Here is a 22,860-nt window from a genome sequence, read left to right on the forward strand (position 1 = left end):
CGGCACGGTCTCCAGGCGGCGACGTCCTCCCGATGGGTGGCGAGCGGCTGGGGCATCTCCTTGCTGGCTGGGGCGGCACGATCTCCAGGTGAGGGTTTCGCTGGGGCGGCGCTGTCCTCACGATGGCGCAGCCAGCGCCTGTCTCCAAGAGGTCTCACACGCGCGCGGCTGGGGCGTCTCCTTGGGTACGGTCTCCAGGCGCTGTCGTCCACCAGATGGACGGCGACGTCCTGGCTGGGGTGGCGGCGGCCTATCGCGCCAGGAGATCGCGAGGAGCGACGGGGGCGCAGGGAAACCGAACGGTGCACTTGTTCTGGGGGGTTTTGCACAAAGTGAGATTAGGAGGGGATTGGTGGAAGGTTTAAGTGCTAAAATAACACATCTCCACAGTAGCCATCAGATTAGGATTCTATGATCCTGATTGGAGTTTCCGTAGTTTGCATACGAAGGTGTTTTGCATAGCATACATTACCATATATCTTTGCCTCTCCCTATTAAAGGTTGATCTTCGATCGAGATAATTGCTCAAAAGCACGTAACAAGATTTCGTATTAGTTGTGTGAAGCCTCAACCTTTACTGACCGGAGGGTAGTTGCACATTTTCTTTCTCCATCTCGCGAACCAAGCAAATACATCGGAAGACGTCGTGACAGTGACATAGGAAGAGGAAAAATCCATTGGAGCATCTCTAAGAGTTTTCTATTTCTCTTCTCCATCCTTATTTTTTTAGAAGAAGGCAAAAAAAAACACTCTCCAATAGTTCTCCATCCTAGTTCTCCATCTCCTAACAATTGGTAAATTGGGCTCCCTTGTGTGTAAAAATGCGCACCCCTCGCGGCTCTCGATCGCCCCTCCCCCACGACGTTTCTCGCGGAATTTTTCTTGTGGGGCCACAAACTTCTCATTTTTAGGAATAAAAAAAAAGAGAACTATTGGAGATTGACTTTTTTTTTTGCCTCTCCATACCTATTTTGAGAGTTGGCAAACAATAAGATTTGGAGATTATTTTTTAAGAACTCTTGGAGATGCTCTTATACTTCAGAGGGAAAATAGTTCCAGATTTTTCCAATACTATGTGGTAGTACTTTTCATGGAATCAAATAGAGAGAATGCTCTTAAATTCCAAATAGTGTATGAGAAGAAACTGAAGGTATGGCCAACAAAGAGAGTGATATTTTCACACAGAATTCTCGATCATGCTTCAATGTATGTATATACATTGCGGTTGGCTGGATGGTGCAAACTGAGGCTTGGTGCACACAGCAAGTTGTATGTTTAGGACCATGTACCAGTCAACAAATAGAGTACACTTTACTGATCAAGGATTTAATTAATACAATCTCTGGGTTTACTAAAAAACTGCATTTTAGACATAAGCAACACTGATCGTTAATTTTACCTACGCCAAATTATGTTAGTTTCTGCAGATCACTAAAGATAACGTTTCAGAGTCACAGCAGCAGTGTCATCAGTCCCACCCCATCAGCATACTGGTGACTCCTCCCACAATCTTGCTCCGCAGTGCAGACGAGAGATCATGCTCCTCACCAAAGTGCACCCTGTAGACTTCCCACTCCCTATCTTCCACAACATGCCTCCCAATCTCAGCCTACAAACATCATGATGTTCCATCAGCTGTCAATAGTTGCTTCTCTCAGTAAAAAAGATTCATCAATGATTGTAATACATAATGGTTATGCACAATGATAAACATTATATAGTGTGAGATGGAAGCTTAAGGAGAATAACAGGTTCATTAATCCAATGAGTAGTGGTGTACATGTATAGGCATGGAGGCCCTGTCGGGCACATGTACAATAACCCAGCACCTATATCTGTGTGTAGAGATACATCAGCTAACATATAGTACCATACCAAGAAGATTCGTTTCTGAAGATTCTTGAGAGCCAGGGTGATGTCGTAGAAGACCAATGGCCTACCCTTTCCAGAAACCTCAACGGGATTTGCTACCAGCAGTTCTGTGTCTGGACCCCGGTTCACCAATGCCACACGCAGTGGTCGGAGGAGCTCCATCCTTAGGCGACAACACAGTGATCTCTGCCTTTGCTGATCAAGGATCTTCTTCCCATCTGATTGCACCACGAACAAATCCACATCACAGCGCCCATTTTGGGTCGCATAGAATCGGCCGTAGGAAATCTGGCACAAAAGAAATTGACTTGCTTCTCCATCATTTTCATTTTGAAGATGGTGAAATACAAATGGCAAGAATTATGCTTGTATCAACTATTACCTGAATATTGCAGTCCTTGACTGTCCTCATGATGTCATATAGCAGGCCCTTATGGTCACCACACTGAATCTGAATAAGAGTGTGGACAGAGCTAAGAGAGTTGTCTGTTGTCACGGAGATGGCATTGTCACCTCTTGTGCTGATTGATTGCTCCTCTATGAGATCTGTGTTAAACATCTGTTCCATTACAGCAGGCGTCAACGATGCACATGCTTGGAGGCATGACAACATGTCTTCAGAGGCAGGATCTATTTCACAACTTGCCAAGGAGTCGCCTAAGACACTCTCAAGTTTGTTGTACGCTTCTTCTCTTCTTCTCTTTGTGTGCAGAAGCTCCCTAAAATCATTCCAGAATGTCTGTTTACTTTCTAAAGGAGATATGGAGCTAATAATATTATGCGAGGTGGAACTAAGTAACCACAAACAAGGCAATACCACACTATGATGTAAAAGAAAAGAACAAAAAAAGAGGAATGGACAATTCTTGATATCCCAGCCAAGATGCTTAATGATAAAATGTATATTTTCATCATCTAATCATGGAGTAATAGTTTCTGGAATCAAGAAACAGAAAAAACAAAAGGTCATCAGAGGCACTGAAAAGGTTGTGTTAGGAGACAAGAGACCTGGCGTCTGTGATGAAGAAAAGGTCCAGCACAGTCCCATCAGGCGTGGTAGAGACCTTCACCCTCCGAATAGTGAACTCTAGCTCGCACAACACTCGTGTTACATCTGTGGACAAAGAATTCCCACCATGACGATCCAAATTAGACCTTTTCTAGCTACAGATATAGTTGTCTCTTGGTTACATAAAAAGCAAAATTCACAGGATATGAAGTTACCTTACCTAGCAGTATTACTACAGAGTTATAATGAGAGAGAAAAGGATCCCTACAATCTCGTACGTATTCAGTAATTAAATGGAAAAGAAATGCATGCTATCGAGCAATGAGAGACTGACAGTTCTGTCACAAGACCAAGATGTTTAAGAAATGAGATCGGGCAGTCAATGTAATTTTTGGCTGTCTGATAAGATGACTGATGAAGAGGGGTACACTTTCCCCAATAATTTAGGCTAGCACTTTCCATAGAATAGAAAAAATCAGGTGGCCTACTGAATTATGCAGGCAATCATCTTAGTGAAACTACGATACCAGCAGGTGGTGTTGTTACCATGCAAGAGGCCCATCCGGTCGAAGCAGTACAGCTTGAGCAGGAAGAGCCGCGGCGCGGGAGGCGCGGCGTCCTGGAGGCCAGCGGCGGCGAGGTCGGCGGTGTTGAACCCGAACGGCGCCGCGACGGGGCAGAGCTGGAGCAGCCTGTCCTTGAGGAGGTCCCACGGCACGAGCACGGCGGGCCGCCCCGGCCGCGGCAGCACCCAGAGGACGATGTAGCACCACCGCCCGTCCGTGCTCATGTCCCCCTTGACGACGCTGAGGCCGAAGAGGAGGACGACCCGGCAGAGGTCGCAGCCGAGGCCCGTCTTGTCGGGGCAGCTGACGGTGACCACGGCGGGGTCCCAGGCGGCGTCGGCGTGGCAGATTTGCACCACCTCGTCGCTGGGCACCCCCATCCTGTGCTCCGCCTCCGCTCCCCCGCGGCCGGAAGAGGTGGCGCGGCGATCTTCACAGAGCGGGGCTGCCGCGGCTGCGGGGACAGACAGACAGCGGAGGCGGATGCGGAGGCAGCGGAGGAAACGAGAGAGATGTGGACAGAATCTCGGGCGATTCTTCTTTTTCTGGCAGTGGCAGAGGGTGAAAAAGGGAACCAGCAAATTTCGGAGGTTGCAAGAGAAGGTGATTTGTGCGTGGACAAGTCAACAAGTCATTCGGCAGGCCAAGATTGGTTGGACGGTGAGATTTTCTTTTGTTTTGTACTTTTGTGCACCCCACTTTGCTCAGTGCGACTGTCCCGGTCTGGTCTGTCTCCTTGTCCACGTTTTTTTAGAGTAAAATGCACTAGAGGTCCACCAACTTATAAGGGTGTGTCATTTAGTTCCACAAACTCTAAAAACGCATTTCTAGGTCCATCAACTTGTAATCTATGTCACTTAGGTCCATAAACTTAGAAAATATTGGTCCATAAACTCTAATGGTGCATTTTTTGGGTCCATAAACTTGTAATTTGTGCCACTTAGGTCCATAAACTCTAAAAATGCATTTTTATATCCATAATCTCCATCCATGAGCAGTCATGCGGCCACAGACGCGCCTACAAAGGTCGCCCCAATATCGTTGTCGAATATCTTTCAACCACCGAGAACCACTCTGGATTGACCTAAGTCTAACGTCGTCATGAGATTTTTTGCCACAACATCTGGTGCCACCATATCCGGCTACTAGCTCCATGGAGGATACAATATCCCTAACCACAGTATCCATATTGTTGAGTCTCTCTGTGACATCCTCCACCTTTCCCAAGTCATCACCCCATCCTCTCCACCCATATTATTGAGTCATATCTAGATTTAAGCTCCATAACTCATCAATGATAGTTTGTAAGCTTCCCTTTGAATCATAGTACATGTCAATAACCTCCAAAATAAGCCTTTCATCCCTCCTGTCTCCTCTCCCTATGCTCTTGATTCAAAATCGAGGCTCAAATTTCACCCTTCTAACTCCAGCAACGTGTGGGCGCCGTGTAGATCAAGTTGGTGCAGTATCAGTGCATTAAGATTAGGTGGAGGGATGGACCTAGGTGACACAAATTACAAGTTTATGGACCTAGGAATGGACTTTCAGAGTTTGTGGACCTAAGTGACAGAGATTACAAGTTTATGGACCCAGAAATACAATTTCGAAATTGATGGACCTAAGTGACACCCTCTTACAAGTTGAAGGATCTCTGGTGCATTATACTCTTTTTTTAACCTAACCTAGGTATATACCTAACCTAATGTATTACATCATCGTTTTTAGACGAGTCGCTACGAGATTTCTCCATTTTCTTATTTGAAATTGAAAACCTGAATTCAAAGAGTCGTTACGAGCATAAAAGTTGCTGTCCGAGGTAAGCTTATCGGCACGCAAAGTCAAGGGTCTACATCATCTTGTCGGTACACATCAACTATATATCTCATATATATGGTCTCATACTGTATTAAATAGAATTTTTAATAGAAAGTGGATAGAGGGAGAGGGCTCCCTAAATAAATCTGGTCTAGTGCTCTTCATCCCCAGTTAACGTCGCAACATAAAAAAACGCTTTCATCTTCCTCTACCCTCGTCCTTCTACTGCCTGCCATCCCGACTCCTACGCAAACCACCCAACCCGCCGCCAACCTTCCTCCTTGTCGACATCACCTCCAACACTGGAAGCACCGCCCTCCCTTTCCCCCCTCCTCCTCCTCCTCCTCCTCCCCTCCAACCAAATCTGCAATGCCCCTACAGCCAAAACCACCCAACCGCCATCCTCCACCACCCGCCCCCGCAGTGACATCGCCATCGGCCTCACCACCCACAACCTTCAACCACTATCAGTCCAACGACCTCTCCAACCACCCCTTTAGACCCGACAGCCTCCAATCCCCTCGCCAACCCCAAAAATTTGAACCCGAACTTGAAATTCTAATCGCAGCGGTGGCCTCACCACCCACAACCTGCAACCGTTGTCGGTCCAACGGCCTCCCCGGCCACCCCTTTAGACCTGGCAGCCTCCAGTCCCCTCGCCAACCCCAAAAACCTGAATCCGAACTTGAAATCCTAACCGGAGCTCGCTAGAGTTGGATCCGTCATCGTAGGAGAAGGAGCTTGCCGGAGTTGATACATCACCAGAGAGGTAGATGTTACAAAAGCTCTTTATTTGATCTCATCAAAGCAGCTATCAAGACCATGGTAACAGCCATGTTTAAGGATATAAATTGAGTTTATTGCTATGCTATGAATCAGTTTTATGGCTGCCATTAGAAAGAGAAACTGATGTTCTAAATGCCAGTCTTAACTAGGTTGTAATCTCCCTATATAAAGGGACCTTGAGATCAATGAGAAAATGGCTCCATTCACTACATTCTTGTTCCTACAATTTTCATTCTCTAACACGTTATCAGCACCCTGCTCTACACTGAGCAAACTGAGAGAAGGATGTGGAGATCGACGACATCAGCAAGTGTAAGATGCCGAAGCGCTCATCGAAAATGCTTCAACTCCGTCGTCTTCTCCGTGAGCAGCTCCTTGAGGCTCTGCTTGCTCCAATGCGCCGCTCTCGCCGTTGTGGTTGCCGTGGCATAGCTCCTGCCGATGGAGCCCGCCGTGTTGACGACCTCGCGGCTCGCTAGGGCCCCCCGGTGCCGCCTGATCACTGCACCGCCAAGGAACGCATCCTCGTGTGCTCCCCGCGCCATTGTCTGTCCCATGGATGGACAGCCAGGGTGCGGGTGGAGCACGGAGGGTCGCTGACGAGGTCATCTTCGACGAGCCGGAGCTCGCCCCTCCACCCCACCTCAAGAGCCGGCGGCCGTCGATGAGCTCGGCATCACCGAGCCGGCCATGGCGCCTCCGCTCCCAATCCCACCTCCACCCCGGTCCCGGCGGGCCGCAACACGACGGCGGCGGCCAACCGCTGCCCAGGGCTGCGCAGGTTCATCCCGACCGGACATGTCCCAGCCGGGGCAACCTTGTGCGGCCTCGAGGGGCGCCCACCTCGCTCCGGCGAGGGGGAGGCCTAGGCCGGCTGGACCCGAGCAAGAAAAGGGTGGGAGGGGGAGATCCGGTCGAAGCCCGGCCGGATCCGGGTGGAGGGGACGAGGAGCATCGCCGGCGGCGGCCGGACTCCGGGCGACGGTGGCGAACAGGGGCGGCGGCGCCAAATGATGGTGGCGGCGGCTGCTGAGGGGAAGTGGAGGGGCGGTTAGGGTTAAACCCTAACCCACAACCACTCATACCGCCCTGGCGGCCCACTGCCACGCCCCCCTCCCCACGGGCCGGACTGGACCTCGCTCAGAGCCCCTTCCCCGCGCTCCGCCTTGAGTCATGGTGGGCAGCACGGTGGCCCAGCAGGCCAGCCGGCGCTCCCACCCACCCGCACGCCCCCGTGCCTGGCTGACGGGCCGAAAGCGGTGGCAGGCCGAAATCGAGGTTGTTTCGGCCCGCCACCCAGTTATCTTTTTCATTTTCAATTATGCATTTTAATTTAGTAATTTGCATAGAAGTCCTCAGACTTCCTACATTTTACATTCCAGCGAGCATCAGAGTCTGTAATCTTGCATTCAGACCCTTTGCATTTTCTGTTAATGTAAATATGTGTTTGTTCAGCACTTATTAGCATTTCCATGTTATTTATTTACAATTACCCTTGCAAATTACTATTGTTGCCATTTACTTTGTGCAATTAACATATACAATGCAATCTCTATTTTGGAATAAATTCTTTGACGTTGAGACAACATGAGATCTACACATACATAGTGACTATCTCAACTCAGAATCAATTCTCCTTGAAGTTTGAGAAAACACGAGATCTACGCATACAACAGTATTGCGACTATCTCCTCAAACTCGGAATAAATTTGATGGCTCACATTTAATTTGAAATAGCTCTATTCTATCTATTTTTTCGAAATTGGTCATGTGCAAAGTGATATTCCAAAATCACTAAGGGATCTACACTATAATTAGTGACTATCCCAACATATGATTTTCAATTTTAGAATAAAAGGATGAATATCGAGTTTAATCAAATACAAAATAAGCCTCAATTTCCAAAATATTGAGATTATTAATTGTTGGAGTTCAATTTCATTGAATTCACAATATTGCATCAAGTTTGCCAAATTTCTCAAAATTATCGGCAAATTAGAATGTAGGTGAGATGGCCAACAAAGAGTTTGAGGTTCTCGCTCTTGATGGACACAATTTCCCTACATGGCCGACGGACATCAAAGTGAGTCTGTCACGATGTGAACTATATGCATGCTTATCGGACTCGGAAATGAGTACGAAATCCATGACAGAGAAAAATAAATATGAGGCCTTATACATCATAAGGAATCATATCCGCCCAGACTTAAAGTCTGAGTACAGGATGGAGGAAAATCCACGTGCATTGTGGAACAATCTCAAGCAGCGCTATGAACAGCAAAAGGCAGTAGTTCTACCTGAGGCATCTCATGAGTGGAACTATCTGCGCCTACAGGACTTTAAGACTGTGGATGAATACAATCATGCTATTCATACGGTAAGCCAGAAACTCTGGTTTTGTGGGAAGGAGCCAACTGAGTTGAAAAAGATTAAGACATTGTCAACAATTCTTCCGTCTGAAAGAATCCTTACACTCTCATACCGTGAGAAAAACTTTACAGATTATCCCTTATTAATTCAGACGTTGCGTCAGGCAGAGAAGAATGGTGAGATAACCATCTGGAACTCTCAGCAGCGCCCTATGGGAACTGCATCTTTGCCTGAGGTATATGCGAACATTAAGAAATCTGATCAAAATGGGAACACCCAGTCTGGAGGTTCAACTGGCAAAGGCAAGCACAAGAGAACTCAAGCCACGTGGCAAATTCCAGAAAGGAAAAGGCATCTCTAAGCCAAACTATGATAAAAACAACAAAATCGCTTGCTACAAGTGTGGTTGTTATAATTATGTGGCAAAGAGGTGTCGGACCCCGAAACATCTGGTGGATCTCTACATGAAGTCCGGGGATCGTGCACAAGATGATCAGAAGTTTGAAGCACACTTCACCTCCCTCGAGATGGAGACGGGCACTTCGGACCAAGTTCCACATGGAACTGGACCAAGCAACGCCACGACTTCACCAATTGTTGAGGATGAACCTCTGAACATCGATGACATTATCGTGGATTACTCCACGGATGTGTTTGGAGATCTCATTTAGACTCCATCGCAACTTAGTCATTTCTCACTTAATTTGCATGCAGTATTGTAATTTGAACATGATGTTGCTATTTTCTTTGATAGATTGTACTTAAGTACTCGTTTGATTAATATCATCGATATGTTATATTTTTCATGAGTTGCTATTTAAATTCTGAATTATATAGACATTTACGGGAGTCAATCTAATAAAGGAAGAGATGTGCCTAGTGGATAGCTGTATCACTAACACTATACTTAGGGAAGTGAGATATTTCCGAACTCTTACCAAGAGGGAAGGAATAGTTCTATTCATTGCTTTACGCGATGCTATGTTAGTAGGACCTGAAAAGACCACTATCACACTTCAAATGGGTACACAAATAAATATCGTGGAGGCATCATTTGTATCCCGATTCAACTCGTACCCTACTAAGTTATAGCAATATCCAGGAAAATGGAATTCATATGAAAACATATGAAGAAAATAAAGAAGAATTTCTTCTTTTACAAAGGACATTGGACAAGGCAAAAAGACAATTGAAAAGGTGTCCTCTCTCCCATCTGGATTGTACTAAAATTACATTTACCCATAATACTTGTTGCGTACAAAATAATTCTCTCTTGATTACATCAAGATTTGGCAAGAATATTCGTGTGGCTCTATTTAATCATCATACGGATCAACTAGGTACCTTAAAGAGCATATTAATGCAGCCCATTCGTGTCCCTTAGGGTGATATAATTTGAGCCAAACTCATTGCTCAAATCATTCATTTTGAGCATGTGATCCTGGACGCGGGAGCACATCCATGTATATGGAATTGTTTGGTTTTTGGGAATAATATTAAATACCTTACATCCATGATGATCTAGTTGAATCTCTGAAGAGCATGCAACTATTTTATGTGATCAAAGACGAATTGAAAAATTACCAACATCTGTTGGTAGATGTGGTTGTACACACCACATATATTTCAAATTCATTAAACTGCAATCATACGGCTCCCTTCATTTGCAGTGAGTACATGGATATTTGATAGTCAAATATTTCCCATCACCATGTCAGTTATGCCTTGCACATAATGATATCACCACCGTAGCATACATTTATGGGTATAGGAAATCTTGGAGGTATAAGGATCTGTCATCCATTACATACCTCAGATTATCCAAAGGGGATTTTATAACCCGTATGCTGATTCTATTGAGGAGTATTCCTGGCATTAGGGGGAGATTTATACCACACAAAGAATGCCAGGAATCAGGAGTGAATGTCACATCTTGATATTCCCCTCAATTATTTCCATGTACAGAAAAAATCTAGACTACTTGTTCAGAATCATATTTGCAATCTTTTGCAAATAATCTGCCAAACATGTTTACTAATGGTGTTATCTATTTCTCAGTCTTGTTGTGCTAGAAAGAGTGGAGGTACAATTTTCAAAACCACTCAACTCCCAATAAGAGGGGGAGAAGTATGGTCATAAGAAAGAGGATTAACACCTTATGGATATTCATTGTCCAAAGCCTATGGATGTTTACCATCCAAAAGACCAGCACTGTGTACACCTATTTCAGGCGCTGAGTCATTGAAACGCCCTAACTCTGTCATTATGGGAAGTGACATGGAGTTCAAGGGTTAATATTTTCACAAGTAATATTGGTCATATCGAACCAATCATATAAAGTCTACAATGTCGACATTTCTCCATCTTAAATTGCCTTACACCTACCGGATCCAGATTAAAAGTCCTAGGCAAGAGCGTTTCAACGCTCACTTTGGGTCAAATCAAAGGTGGCAATTAAGGAGAATCGATTTTGCTAAAACAATGATTGAGTAATGTTTTACTCTCATAATGTTTTCTTTATAGAAGCATGGTGGTGAAATAGCAAGAGCTTGTAGCATATGGTTTCACATAGAAGCCTAACTAACATACTCTCAGTATGTGTGAAAATTATGTTCCTACAACCAATCACTGGCAGATATTGAAAATTTGATGGATTCATATACACAATTCAATTAGCTTTGTGTTAGGAATCAAAATCGCAACATACATTGTGTACAAGTCAAGTCAATGCATGACTCGATATAGTCAGTGTTTGTGGTACACTGATTGGTTGAGTTCTTTCCTCAGAAAGTTTACTCCCAACAACGATGGTTGCATAGGTGTGTTCGTATTGAAAATCCTAAATGGATTTTGTGTCATCTCCGATCACACTGTTAATCATGCAATCATTTTATGACGGATTATGAGATGAAGATTTGGACAAAACCAAGTCACGCTTATGTCTACAACTTAAGCATTCACAATATATAGTCTACCAATATCTAATGACATTGGATGATCGTATCCATCAACTCTTATGGTTGTTTATTCCCAAAACATGTACTCTGACCCTGGGATTAAACCCTAGTACCGATAAAGCGCTCACGTATCATGCAAATTACAACAGGCCTGATATTGCATTTGCATATACTTGCAAGCCTAAATAGCACTACTCCAGTAACGTCTTATCGACGCGAGTTAGGGATATCAATGGATATCTATATGGTACCAAAGACTTTTAACTTATCACTGGATGAGTTAAACATGACCATAGAGGGATATGAAGATATTTCTCAACTAAATCCCCATTAATGCATATCATAGACTGATATTTTTGTGGTAGAATTATCATAGGAGTTGTCATAGACTCTAATGAATATTCCCACATACCATTCCGAAATCGAACATGTGCATGTAAGATTTTGTTGAGTGATTAATTGTGACTTATCTATCAAGATAAGATTACATGTATTGCTTGGATGCAAACAGGTTATGTGAAAATAATATCACACTATTACTCACAAAATGGTTTATCCTCATGTATTGTGATACATTCGAGGAACAAACCTCTTGCAAATTAAATATGTGATTACTTCACAAAGTCTCTACCACATTTCACTTGCAAAGTGTTCATCGAATTGGTATATGATGACTTTATAATTTGCATGATTCAGGGGGAGTCTCCTCGTGATTATAACCTGTTAAGTAGCATATTGCACTCTTTTCTTTTTATGAGTTTTTCCCTCAGGATTTCTCATATAAATTTTTTAATGAGACAATATCAATACAAGAACATATATATCATATCTCCTATTTTTCCCCATAGGGGTTTTAAGGTAGATATCCAAGATATATAATGTCATATCTTCTCCTCCGCTAGGGGTTGTTTAGAGGATATCAAAGACACATATTGCTCTCTAAAATCTTACGGATTTGTGATTGAGCAATGACCACATATATGTCATATCATTTTCTCCTTATTTTTCCCACTGGGTTTAAAGGAGTTTTAGTGACATATTCATAAATATGTTCCTTAGTTTTTTTGTTCCTTAGTTTTTTCCCCCATAGGGTTTTTCAAAGGAATTAAAGAACAATGTTGATCTTAAGATGGACTCGATCAAAAGGGGGAGTGTTACAAAAGCTCTTTATTTGGTCTCATCAAAGCAGCTATCAAGACCATGGTAACAGCCATGGTTAAGGATATAAATTGAGTTTATTGCTATGCTATGAATCAGTTTTATGGCTGCCATTAGAAAGATAAACTGATGTTCTAAATGCCAAGTCTTAACTAGGTTGTAATCTCCCTATATAAAGGGACCTTGAGATCAATGAGAAAATGGCTCCATTCACTGCATTCTTGTTCCTACAATTTTCATTCTCTAACAAGAGAGATGTATTTTGATTTGTTACTTCTCTGACTTATCTTTCCTTTTTCATCTTCCAACACTGCACAAATCAGAAGGGCTCTCGAATTAAGCTAAATCAAGAGCCCTCTCTATGTAGCTTTTAGGTTTTAATAATATAGAAGAGAGAGGAAGTTGAGAGAAAGAAAGTGATTATTTTGTGAAATAAATGTCACATGCGCAAAAGTTTAGAATTATGAGACCATTCCCCAACAGTACAAGCTAAATATATAAAAAAAAGGAAAAAACCATGCTGGTTAATGTTGCCACGCAACTAACAATATTTTCTATTTTCAATCCAGAATAGGGTATTACTACAAGACAAAAAGCGACTTGTTGTAAAGTTTATTTATTAAATCTCAAAATTACAGGAGACCACCCGTGGATAATCGGCACAAATATAATTTTGCCCTCGGTGAAGAATAGCGAAGGGCATTTTCCGCTGGGGCTCCTATCTATATTCCGAAAAATAGATAAGCTATCCATCACACGGCCTGTCACGGCCCATTATTCTGTTCAGCCTGCTATTCATTGTTCCACATCTCCGCCGGCTTGCTAATTTTTTACTCGTGGAAACCAACAGCTTTTTCCATTCAATGCAACAACAAAAAAGTAGGCGCGTGCTTTTACTGCTTGTTAACACAGCGGACGTTAGCTTGGACCAAAATAACCAAAGCATGATATCCTTTTCTATTTTTCTTCTAATTGTGCCGCTAATTTGTTACTTTGCTAAAGATTTTGAGTCCAAATACGTTGCTTAACTAATACAGTTAACATTTATCTAAATTTAATTCAACAGTTCCAAAGAACTAGTTCAACAATTTACATGAAAGTGTTGAAATAGTATGTCAAAAATGTTGAACACATGAATCCTATATGTTGAAATAGTATATTCAGTTGTTGATTTTCAAAAATAAAGTTAAATATATTCATCTTGGATCTTATTTTGTTGCGTAAATTCCAACTAACATCATGGTACAAACGGAGTATAAAATGCATTGATAGTTTAAAAGAAAAATAAAATCGAAGTTTCAAAATCTAAATGAATCCTCTCAACTATCCATCCGTTGCACCCAACCATGCATCACCATGTGTCCTGCCCAGCCGCATCATCAGGTAACGAAACCAAGGGGGAATCCATCCACTCGGCAGTCGGACATGCTCTCCCAGATTTAATTCAGTCCATTCATCACGGTTTGCACATATCTCAATCAAACAGTCCATTAGCGTTTCCCGCTTCCCAATTAGGACAGCAGCAGCCCATGTATCTGGGGTGGTCGCCCAGATTAAGTCGGCCCACCAAGGCCCAGAAAGGTACTAACATTGCACGACATGGGGGCAGAGAGAGAGAGAGAGACGTGAAATCCAAGGCAAGCAAAGCGTACGTCCCTCGCTACCTAGGCTCACATTTGCAGCACCAGTGTACCAGGCGCTGCTGCACCAAAAGTCCGACGGGTTTGGTTGATCAGTGTCCGTCTTGCTTGCACGGCATGCGTACGCATCACACAGCTCCTGAGCTCGTCGGAGTCTGACCCCAACCGCCAATGTCTTGATGCAGAGAGCAGGGGGTCGGACCGGTGCAGCAGCAGCAGCTTCATATCGCTCTGGTTCCAACAGCTCTTGTTCCTTCAACACCACGTCCGCAGCTGCGTGTGTGTATGTGACAAAGGAAGAGCAAGTTAGCTTGCGAATGCATAGTTTATTTCTTCTAAAAAGAGAAAGAATAAGATGGCGCCATTGATATTATACACTAAACCGGATCATATATCATGTGAACTTAAAGGTAGGAAGGAAAGAAACAAGAAAGCGAGGCACGAGGGGGGCAGATGCGAAGGCAGGGGAGCTCGAGAAAAGCAGCTGTGACTCACTGCGTGGAGGATGATGCCCAGTATGGAGTAAACTACTGTCTACTGGCATTGTCGCTGAGCCTGCTTTTCAACACCCAGCAAGTGAATATAATCCAGGACGACAGCGCAGTGTAATGCGATGCAAATGCAATGGAGTAGCCTCCCAACCAACCCAGCTGCAGTGTACTAGTGTACCTTGCTCCGCTTTACTGCTCCTGTTATTACCTTCTCGTGCCCCTCTGAGGACAGGACAGCAGGCTGGGATGCGACTATGCGAGTGAGATCCATGTGAGTGCTGGTAGCAACCAGCAACACAACAGCTAGCTCGTCCGTATCCATGCCCTGCACAGCCTTGCCAAACGAAATGAGCAACGAATCATCTTCCCTGGATATGGGGAACAACAAATCAGAACCACCTCGATCTACAAGAAGGAAGTAGATTAGGGGCAGGCAGCAACAAGCAATAGAAGATTTGCCAACCTCTAAGTGCTGGTTCTCACGTTTATATAAGCATCTGCTCCAGGCTTCCACTCCCTCGGTCTATCTACCTCGTCTCTTTCACTAGGTTCTTCATCACCACTTTGCTTCTTCCAAACGCGAGCAAGGGAAGCTTCACTGCCATTCCCTGCTGCAGCTAGCTAGCACTCTTCTGTTTCAGCAGGTAAGCACTTGCTCTGGCTTAGATCGTCTCTGTCTGCAGTCTTGTAAATTGCTTGGATCGTCCAGTGAAGGGAAGGGCAGGAAATAAAGCTGCCATGTCCTCGCCGGAGGAAGGAGCAAGGGCACTGAGGAGGAGCCATGGCAGCCCAGGCCAGAGTGGCGTGCCAGTGACGGTGCTGTACTACCTGTGCCGCAGTGGACGGCACCTGGAGCACCCTCACCTGATGGAGCTGCGCCTCGCCTCCCCAAATCAAGCTCTCTACCTCAGAGACGTGATCCGCCGGCTGGACGCGCTGCGAGGGAAGGGCATGGCCGCCATGTATTCCTGGTCCTGCAAGAGGTAACTGGCCATCCAGATCATCTTTTGCTTCCTTGCTCGCTTGCTTCTGGCAACTGACATACGCGACGCCGCTGCGACACTGGAGGAGGTACAAAACCGGATTCGTGTGGCATGATGTGTTGGAGGACGATGTGTTGCTCACTGCGCAGGGCAGCGAGTATGTCCTCAAGGGCTCCCTCTTGCTCCCCCACCACTCATCACCACCTGCTGCAGCACCACCATCTGCAGGTAGATCATAAATCGTGCATTGCAGTTACGGCACATTTGGCCCAAGTTACTCTTCTTCAACTATGACTCCCATCCTGTTATTTGTTGTTTCAGATCATGACCGCACAGACGTCGGCACATCCATTACCCGTCAGGTCCACTGCGTCAAGCCAACTCCCGATGAAGAGACACCAACTCATTCCCGGGAGGGCTGGACTACTAATTCATTATTGCCAGCTCCTCCCACGATTAAGGATGATGTTGAGGTTGAAGCACCAGGGACACAGCGAGAGCTGTCGTCAATATCACCATCATCTTCTTGCACCACTGGGGACAGGGACGAGGAGGCAGCATCAGCACGTTCAAGCTCTTCAGGCAGCCCCTCCTCTCATAATAAGCCGAGAGGATCAGCAGGAGGCACACCTTCTCCTTCAGGTAGCACAAGCTCACCCACTCCTCCAAGCCTCATGCTCTACAACAAGCAGGAGGCATCCGCAATCACAGCACAAGGCGAGGTGACACAAACCCAAGGAACATCAACAGGGAGGGACCTTCACAAGAAGGATAGTTGTAGTACTGGTAGCACACCGACCAACGCAACTGTGACTACCGAAGATAAGTATCCAGGACGTACAAAATCTTTCTCGTCCAGCACAAGTAGGAACGGGACCTTGGAGTCCCTCATAAGGGCCGAGGCTCTTGACAGAAGAGGCGCCACTGCTAAGAGGATCCTAGAAAAGGATGACGATGATGATGACGACGACGACGACACAGAAGCAATGCAGTCACTGGGAATGAAGCTGAACCCTGCCAACCTGCTGATGCGGCTCGTGGCTTGCGGGTCGACAATGTCTGTAAGGCAGCATCTCCCTGCCTGCGACCTCATACGAACAACGCACAAGCCCCAGTACTTGAGCCAACATGTTGAGGAGCTGCCATCATCTCCAGTTTTGTCTCCCCTTGGTGCCCTCATCATGCGTCCTGTAACTGCTGCTGGAGCCAAAGTAGTTTCAGACTCAGGAGACTGCGGCCACTGCAGTGGGAGCATGCTCCAAACTGCAGGCAAGGGATGCGAGTCAGGCAAAGTAATGTCCACAAATATTAAGCCCACCTCATCTTATGACCAATACTGGTATGTTTCCTGATTTCTTTTCTCGTCCTTCACTATCCTTTTCGATGAACTAGCTCAATCTGATGCAAGAGATAGACTTATGCCCATTTTTCTCATTCATGACCTGATATTCAGGCTTGAGGTTTAGCACAATGTTAGTCTTATAGACCAACACATCCCCTCACGCCCATCGCTCTTACAGTGGCTGTCTCCTTGAACATGATCTCTGTGTACGCAATTAGCTTTATGCATACAGTTCATCTGCATAGATTGTGACCACAGAATAAATATGTTGCAGTGTTTCTGAGAAAGAAGCCTCTGTACGGAATTTGGATAATTTGGAGCTCAGAAGTCAAATTATCTCAGAAACAATCAAAATGGCACCATGTCAGCAACCCAAAAATGGGACATTGGTAACCATAACCACAGATGTCAGGCATAACAATGGTGAACAAGAATGTAGCAATGAAGCTTCATCCAAGACCTTGACAAGAAGTACAAGCAAAAGAATGACCATATCACCAAGATCTTCAAGAGTAGTATCGTTTCATGATGAAAAAGAGAAAGGGGTTAAGATTGAAGAAAGGTCAGTGACACTTCCAATCTTTGCAGTTTGTCCAGTGAGGCAGTATATAATTTTCTTTTTCTTATGATGAATTAACCTTGATTTCACAATTGCAGGCTCGCTTCTGGATCTCGTGTTACAATCCAGTGCGCGCCCTTACTCAAAGAAACTTATGCCAGTGCTAAAGCAATGTAACAGAGGAGTTTCCATCTTGTTTTTCAACTCTATTTTGTTTTCTTTCTTGATAATCTAAAGATGTTGGGAGTAGCTGAAATTGTGTGATTCTATCAGATTTCTCGCCAGGGTAGTAATTAGCAGAAGGTTTTATGTACCTTTCAGGATATTACCATTAAATGTCCATTGTCACCATAACCCTGTACTCTCATCTTGGAAAAAAAATTTACACTGGCATGGCAGTAAGAAGTCTTTCAATTTTCTTACTTTTTTTTTCTTTCAGCTTCTGTAAGATTTCCATCATGCAAGTATAGCAAAGGAGTAGCAAGCTATCTTTCAGCTGCCATGAAGAATACCTTGTCATAAACAGTATAGTCCCCTTCCCAAAGCAGTCAGCGGTTGCTAGGAGTTTACAGCAAAAAGGGTGAAATAAATAGCACATCACCGAGGAAATTAATGCCCTGGACGTGAGTACTGCCTCCTTTTTCGCAAGAAATAGGACTTGTTTAGATGCATAAAGTTTTGGATGTAAATTACTGTAGCACTTTTGTTTTTTTGGTAATTATTGTCCCGCTATAGGTTAATTAGGCTCAAAAGATTCGTCTCGCAAATTATAGACAAATTATGTAATTAGTTATTTTATTTAGTTACATTTAATACTTCATGCATGCGTTAAAAGATTCGATGTGATGGGAAATTTTGTAAAGTTTTAGAATTTTGAAGGGAACTAGCCTGAGTAATCTCCAAAACCAATACAGCAATACAAGCCCTGCAGGGAAGCAAATTTCTTTTGGTGTCTGTACTGTGTATTGTGCATTACCGCATCAAGGGCAGAAATTAGAGTTTCCTTGTGCACACAATAGGTTTGAGTCATGGATCACCTACTATCATACAGATTAAAGTCGGGTGATACTCTTTAGTAAAGTCTGTGTGTCCTGCAATCCATCTCAGCGTTTTGGTACTTGTACATGAACGCCTTCAATCTCCAGCCTGCTGTGCTTTACTTATACCTGCTCCACTGTTTTTTTTTTTCGAAAGACTACCTGCTCCACTGGTACCTGTTTGTTTCTAGATCTGCTGTGCGTTGCTTGCTCTCATGTCTCAAATCTCTGCTTGAGAAGTTCACCCGTTTTAGATGTTTAGAAATTTGAATCATATCATAATATGATGTCTGGTCTGTCTGCACCAGACAGACCAGAGCACTTGATCATCACAGTCCGTTTTTGCTTTGCGCTCACATTACGTTACGAATGGCTCATCATCACATTCATGTTCAAGGAGTCAAATCTAATCCACTGATCCTAAACGATGGTAATGGCACACCATATGCAATTCAGTGTGCAGCAATCTGCATCCAGCATCTTCCATTATTTTGATCATCGTGCCGTCGTCGTCACCATCGGGAAGAACACGAACTCCACTCAGCAGCAGTCTACTGAGGGGAACGGATCGGAAAGGAAGATGAGGCTTGTTGGGCGGCGGCGTACAGGAAGCACAGTCAGGGCAGCTGCTAAGCCATTGGTGGTGCTATGGGCAGCCTCGGCCATCTGCTCTGCTCTTGTCGCCGTGCTGCTCGCCTCCAGATCCTTCTACCTCCAGCTGCAGCAGCAGCAGCAGCAGCAGCAGCCTGACAGTGACACCTCCACTGGGGCGGCGGAAGAGGGCCGGCACCACCACCGGCGCCGGGCGTGCGACGACCACGCCAGGTGGGTGGCCAAGATGGCGTCCCTGCACAACGCGTCCCTGGTCCTCACCGTCGACCGCAGGGGCTGCGCCAACTTCACCAGCCTGCAGGAGGCCGTCGACGCCGTGCCGGACCGCGCCGCGGCGCGCACGCTGATCGCCGTCGACGCGGGCGTCTACGCGGAGAAGGTGGTGGTGCGGAGCGCAAAGACGGGCGTCACGGTGCAGGGCCGCGGCAACCTCGCGACCACCGTCGCGTGGAACGGCACCGCCAACTCCAGCGGCGGCACCTTCGCCAGCGCCACCTTCGCCGTCCTCGCCGACGGCTTCGTGGCCTACAACCTCAGCGTCCAGAACACCGCCCGCCCGGCCGACCCCGGCGACGCCGGCGGCCAGGCGGTGGCGCTGCGCGTCTCCGGGGACCAGGCGGCCTTCTACTGGTGCGGCTTCTACGGGTCGCAGGACACGCTGCTGGACGAGCGGGGCCGCCACCTCTTCCGGGAGTGCTACGTCGAGGGCTCCATCGACTTCATCTTCGGCGACGCGCGCTCCCTCTACCTCGGCTGCACCATCAGCTCCGTCGCCGCCGCGGGCGGCGGCGCCGGTGCTGTCACGGGGAGCGTCACGGCGCACGGCCGCGCCTCGCCCGCCGACAGGACGGGCTTCGCGTTCGTGCGCTGCAGCGTCGTGGGCACGGGGCAGGTGTGGCTCGGCAGGCCGTGGGGCGCCTACGCCACCGTCGTCTTCGCCAGGACCTACCTCGCCGGCGTCGTGGCGCCCGGCGGGTGGAACGACTGGAACGACCCCGCCAGGCAGCGGACGGTGTTCTTCGGCGAGTACGACTGCACGGGCCCCGGCGCCAGCGGCGGCGGCGCCGCGCAGAGGGTGGCGTACGCGAGGCAGCTGGACGAACGGCAGGCCGCGCCCTTCATGGACGCCTCCTACATCGACGGCAGCCAGTGGGTGGTGCCCCCTCTGCTTCCGACGGAGCAGGGCGACGACGGCATCATATCTGCTGAATACGGCGCCAAAACCATGGCCGGCAGCAGCATGTAAATGTATTGTACTGTACTGTACTACCCAAATTCAGAGTTCAACCATGAGCAAGGTGGAAGGGCCACTGCTCCGTCGCGTCTCCCAAGGCCAAGGATTCACCGCCGGCGACCGCACCACCGGCCGCCGCATCGACATTACTGCCGAACACAAACTCGCCCCCGCTCTTGGCCGCTTCATCGTCATGCGTGTCGTCGTTCCTGCTCGCGCTGCCGCTGCCAGAGTCACCACCTTCCTCCGTGATGGGGATGCGCCCGCCGTCAAGAAGCGACACGCCCTCGTTGCGCGCCCGCACCGTCCAGGACGGCGGCGACGAGGAGGTCGATCCCGGCGACACGAGGATGGGGCTGCCCGGCTGCAGCTGGTAATACGCGTTGAGGAGGCCCTCCGCGCCGCCGCCGCCAGAGAAGTGCTGCTGGTGCTGGTGGTCTGCCGCCGCGACGGGGTGCCAGAGGAAGCGGGCGAAAGGGACCTCCGGCGAGGACGGCGTGGTGGCCAGCGGGTGGGGACTGCACGAGAGCTCCGCGGGGGGTGTGAGCGGCGCGGTGGACGGCTCGGTGAGGCCCGCGGAGAAGGTCGGCGGCGACACCAGCTGCTGCGGCTCCCGGGCGTACGGCCCGACGGCGAAGATGGAGGCCGTGGGCGAGCTGTAGCTGCTGCTGGTGGTGGTGTGGGCGTTCACGAGCGCCGCGGGCGACGGCGACCAGGAGGTGAGCGCGGACGACGCCGGCGACGGCGGCGGCGCCACGAAGGCCACCGCGGGCTGCGGCGCGTGGCGGGTGCTGTGGAACAAGCCGCTGGAACCGGCGGCGCTCGCTGCGCCAGCCTCCGGCGACGCGTCGGCAATGCGCTGCGGGTGGCCGTGGGGCCGGAAGCACGCGAGCTTCGCCCTGACGCGCGACCACCATCGCGTCGTCTTCTGCATGCCATCATTCCAAAGGTCCACAAGCAAACAGACAACTCCATCAGAACACACACTGTTTTTAAACTAGTTTCCTGATTTCCTCTGATGGATGAGCTACAACGCTATTGTTGAATCAATTAGCAACATCAGCGACATGTGCTCTTGTTCTTGATTAAATTTGTGAAACTCGTCAGCTGATAACTGGAAGGAACCATGATCGAACAAGTAAGACGGCAAGCAGCAAGAGTGCAGAACAGGCGTAGTAACGTACCGTGGCGGCGCAGCTGGCGTGGTCGTCGTCGTCGTCGTCGAGCTGCTGGCGGAGTTGCAGGCGGCCTGCGCTGGTGGTGGTTCTCGCGGCGGCGGCGAGGACGATGGCCGCGGCGTTCACCGTGGCTTCATCCTGCTGCCGCTGCATCCTTCTCCTAATAATCTCCTTTCCGCTGAATCAATCGATGGGATTGAAGGAAGAAGCTAACTTTTCAGGTGATGGATTTGGATGGACGGATGGGGATGGAGGGAGAAGCTAGACTCCTGGACGGCGGCTGGACTAGTACATGGCCGGATTGAAGCAGGAGCTGAAAGAAGAGACGAAAGGAGCTGAGCTGATGATCTTTGCTAGCTCCTCCGTCCCATGGAACCCGATCCGAGCCAACCTTTGACGCCATGGTTGACCGCGCGCGCGAGTCAGTCAAGTACGGGCGCACTCACTAACGGATCACCCAATTAGCGGCGAGAACGGGAGGACCGGTAACTAGTTCCATCCATTCTGTCACTGTCGATTCCGAGTCCATGGGCGGCTCGCGCAGCTCGGGTCGTGCGCCACGTGAAGCAGCAGCGCAAATAATCTGTGGCCAAATGCGATCCACCACCTCCGAACAAAAATCCTCGCCCGCCTCGCACGATCCGTCACGGCACGCGGCGGAGCGGACGTCCATGTCGCTCCCCGGTCTTGCGTGACCTCACTCCTCGTGCGTCGTCGGGGCACGGCTGGGCAAAGCCGTCATCTGGAACAGAGCTGGGCGGAATATGTTACAGCCGTTGTTTTCTCGAGTTCCAGGTTCTGGCAGCGCGTAGGATTGCGCAGCATAAGTCAAGTCACGGTCATGTTTGGAGCGAGGGAACGCAAAATCGAGGAATGGGGAAAAAACGGAGGATCGGAGTTTGTATGCTTTGACAAAACTGAGGAAAATTTTTAGAAGGTGTTAGGAACGTAGAAATTCAAACACAGGAACTACTCCCTCCGTCTCAAATTATAAGTCATTTCAAGAATATTATAGAGTCAAACTATATCAAAATTTGATCAAAATTATATAGAGAAACACAAAAATTTATGACATCAAATAGATATACTATACAAATATAACTAACAAAGAATATAATAATACTTAATTGGTATCGTAAATGTTATTATTTTGTTATATAAATTTAGTCAAATTTGTAAAATTGTGACTCCAAAATTCTTGAAATGACTTATAATTTAGAACGGACAGATTTTCTCTTTAATATTTAGTAC

General features: G+C 47.3%; 4 protein-coding genes across 5 annotated transcripts; 2 read left to right on the top strand and 2 right to left on the bottom strand.

Annotated features, from left to right (window-relative positions):
- Positions 1-1,267: 1,267 nt before the first annotated feature.
- LOC120671818 (ACT domain-containing protein ACR10-like) lies at positions 1,268-3,997 on the bottom strand. The gene is made up of 5 exons (XM_039952061.1): positions 3,428-3,997; positions 2,881-2,986; positions 2,255-2,591; positions 1,876-2,160; positions 1,268-1,609 (listed from the first exon to the last, which is right to left on the bottom strand). The coding sequence occupies exons 1-5, from the start codon at positions 3,825-3,827 to the stop codon at positions 1,469-1,471; spliced, it is 1,269 nt and encodes a 422-aa protein (XP_039807995.1). The 5' UTR covers positions 3,828-3,997; the 3' UTR covers positions 1,268-1,468.
- A 10,874-nt stretch (positions 3,998-14,871) lies between these two features.
- On the top strand, positions 14,872-18,166 carry LOC120671822 (proteoglycan 4-like). Its single transcript, XM_039952074.1, has 6 exons — positions 14,872-15,308; positions 15,374-15,647; positions 15,733-15,875; positions 15,969-16,986; positions 17,264-17,551; positions 17,647-18,166. Exons 2-6 carry the CDS (start codon positions 15,403-15,405, stop codon positions 17,723-17,725), a joined length of 1,773 nt encoding a protein of 590 aa, XP_039808008.1. The 5' UTR covers positions 14,872-15,308; positions 15,374-15,402; the 3' UTR covers positions 17,726-18,166.
- A 713-nt stretch (positions 18,167-18,879) lies between these two features.
- On the top strand, positions 18,880-20,473 carry LOC120671832 (probable pectinesterase 15). The gene has a single exon (XM_039952085.1). It carries the CDS (start codon positions 19,013-19,015, stop codon positions 20,441-20,443), a length of 1,431 nt encoding a protein of 476 aa, XP_039808019.1. The 5' UTR covers positions 18,880-19,012; the 3' UTR covers positions 20,444-20,473.
- LOC120671840 (uncharacterized protein At1g76660-like) lies at positions 20,424-22,070 on the bottom strand. 2 transcript variants are annotated; one of them, XM_039952102.1, is made up of 3 exons: positions 21,902-22,070; positions 21,616-21,787; positions 20,424-21,359 (listed from the first exon to the last, which is right to left on the bottom strand). In XM_039952102.1, exons 2-3 carry the CDS (start codon positions 21,760-21,762, stop codon positions 20,481-20,483), a joined length of 1,026 nt encoding a protein of 341 aa, XP_039808036.1. In that variant the 5' UTR covers positions 21,763-21,787; positions 21,902-22,070; the 3' UTR covers positions 20,424-20,480. The 2 variants fall into 2 exon arrangements, with proteins under 2 accessions (XP_039808036.1, XP_039808030.1); XM_039952096.1 differs by having other exon boundaries at positions 21,616-22,062.
- Positions 22,071-22,860: the final 790 nt, after the last annotated feature.

This window comes from Panicum virgatum, chromosome 2K (assembly GCF_016808335.1).
Source record: "Panicum virgatum strain AP13 chromosome 2K, P.virgatum_v5, whole genome shotgun sequence".
Lineage (NCBI taxonomy): Eukaryota > Viridiplantae > Streptophyta > Magnoliopsida > Poales > Poaceae > Panicum > Panicum virgatum.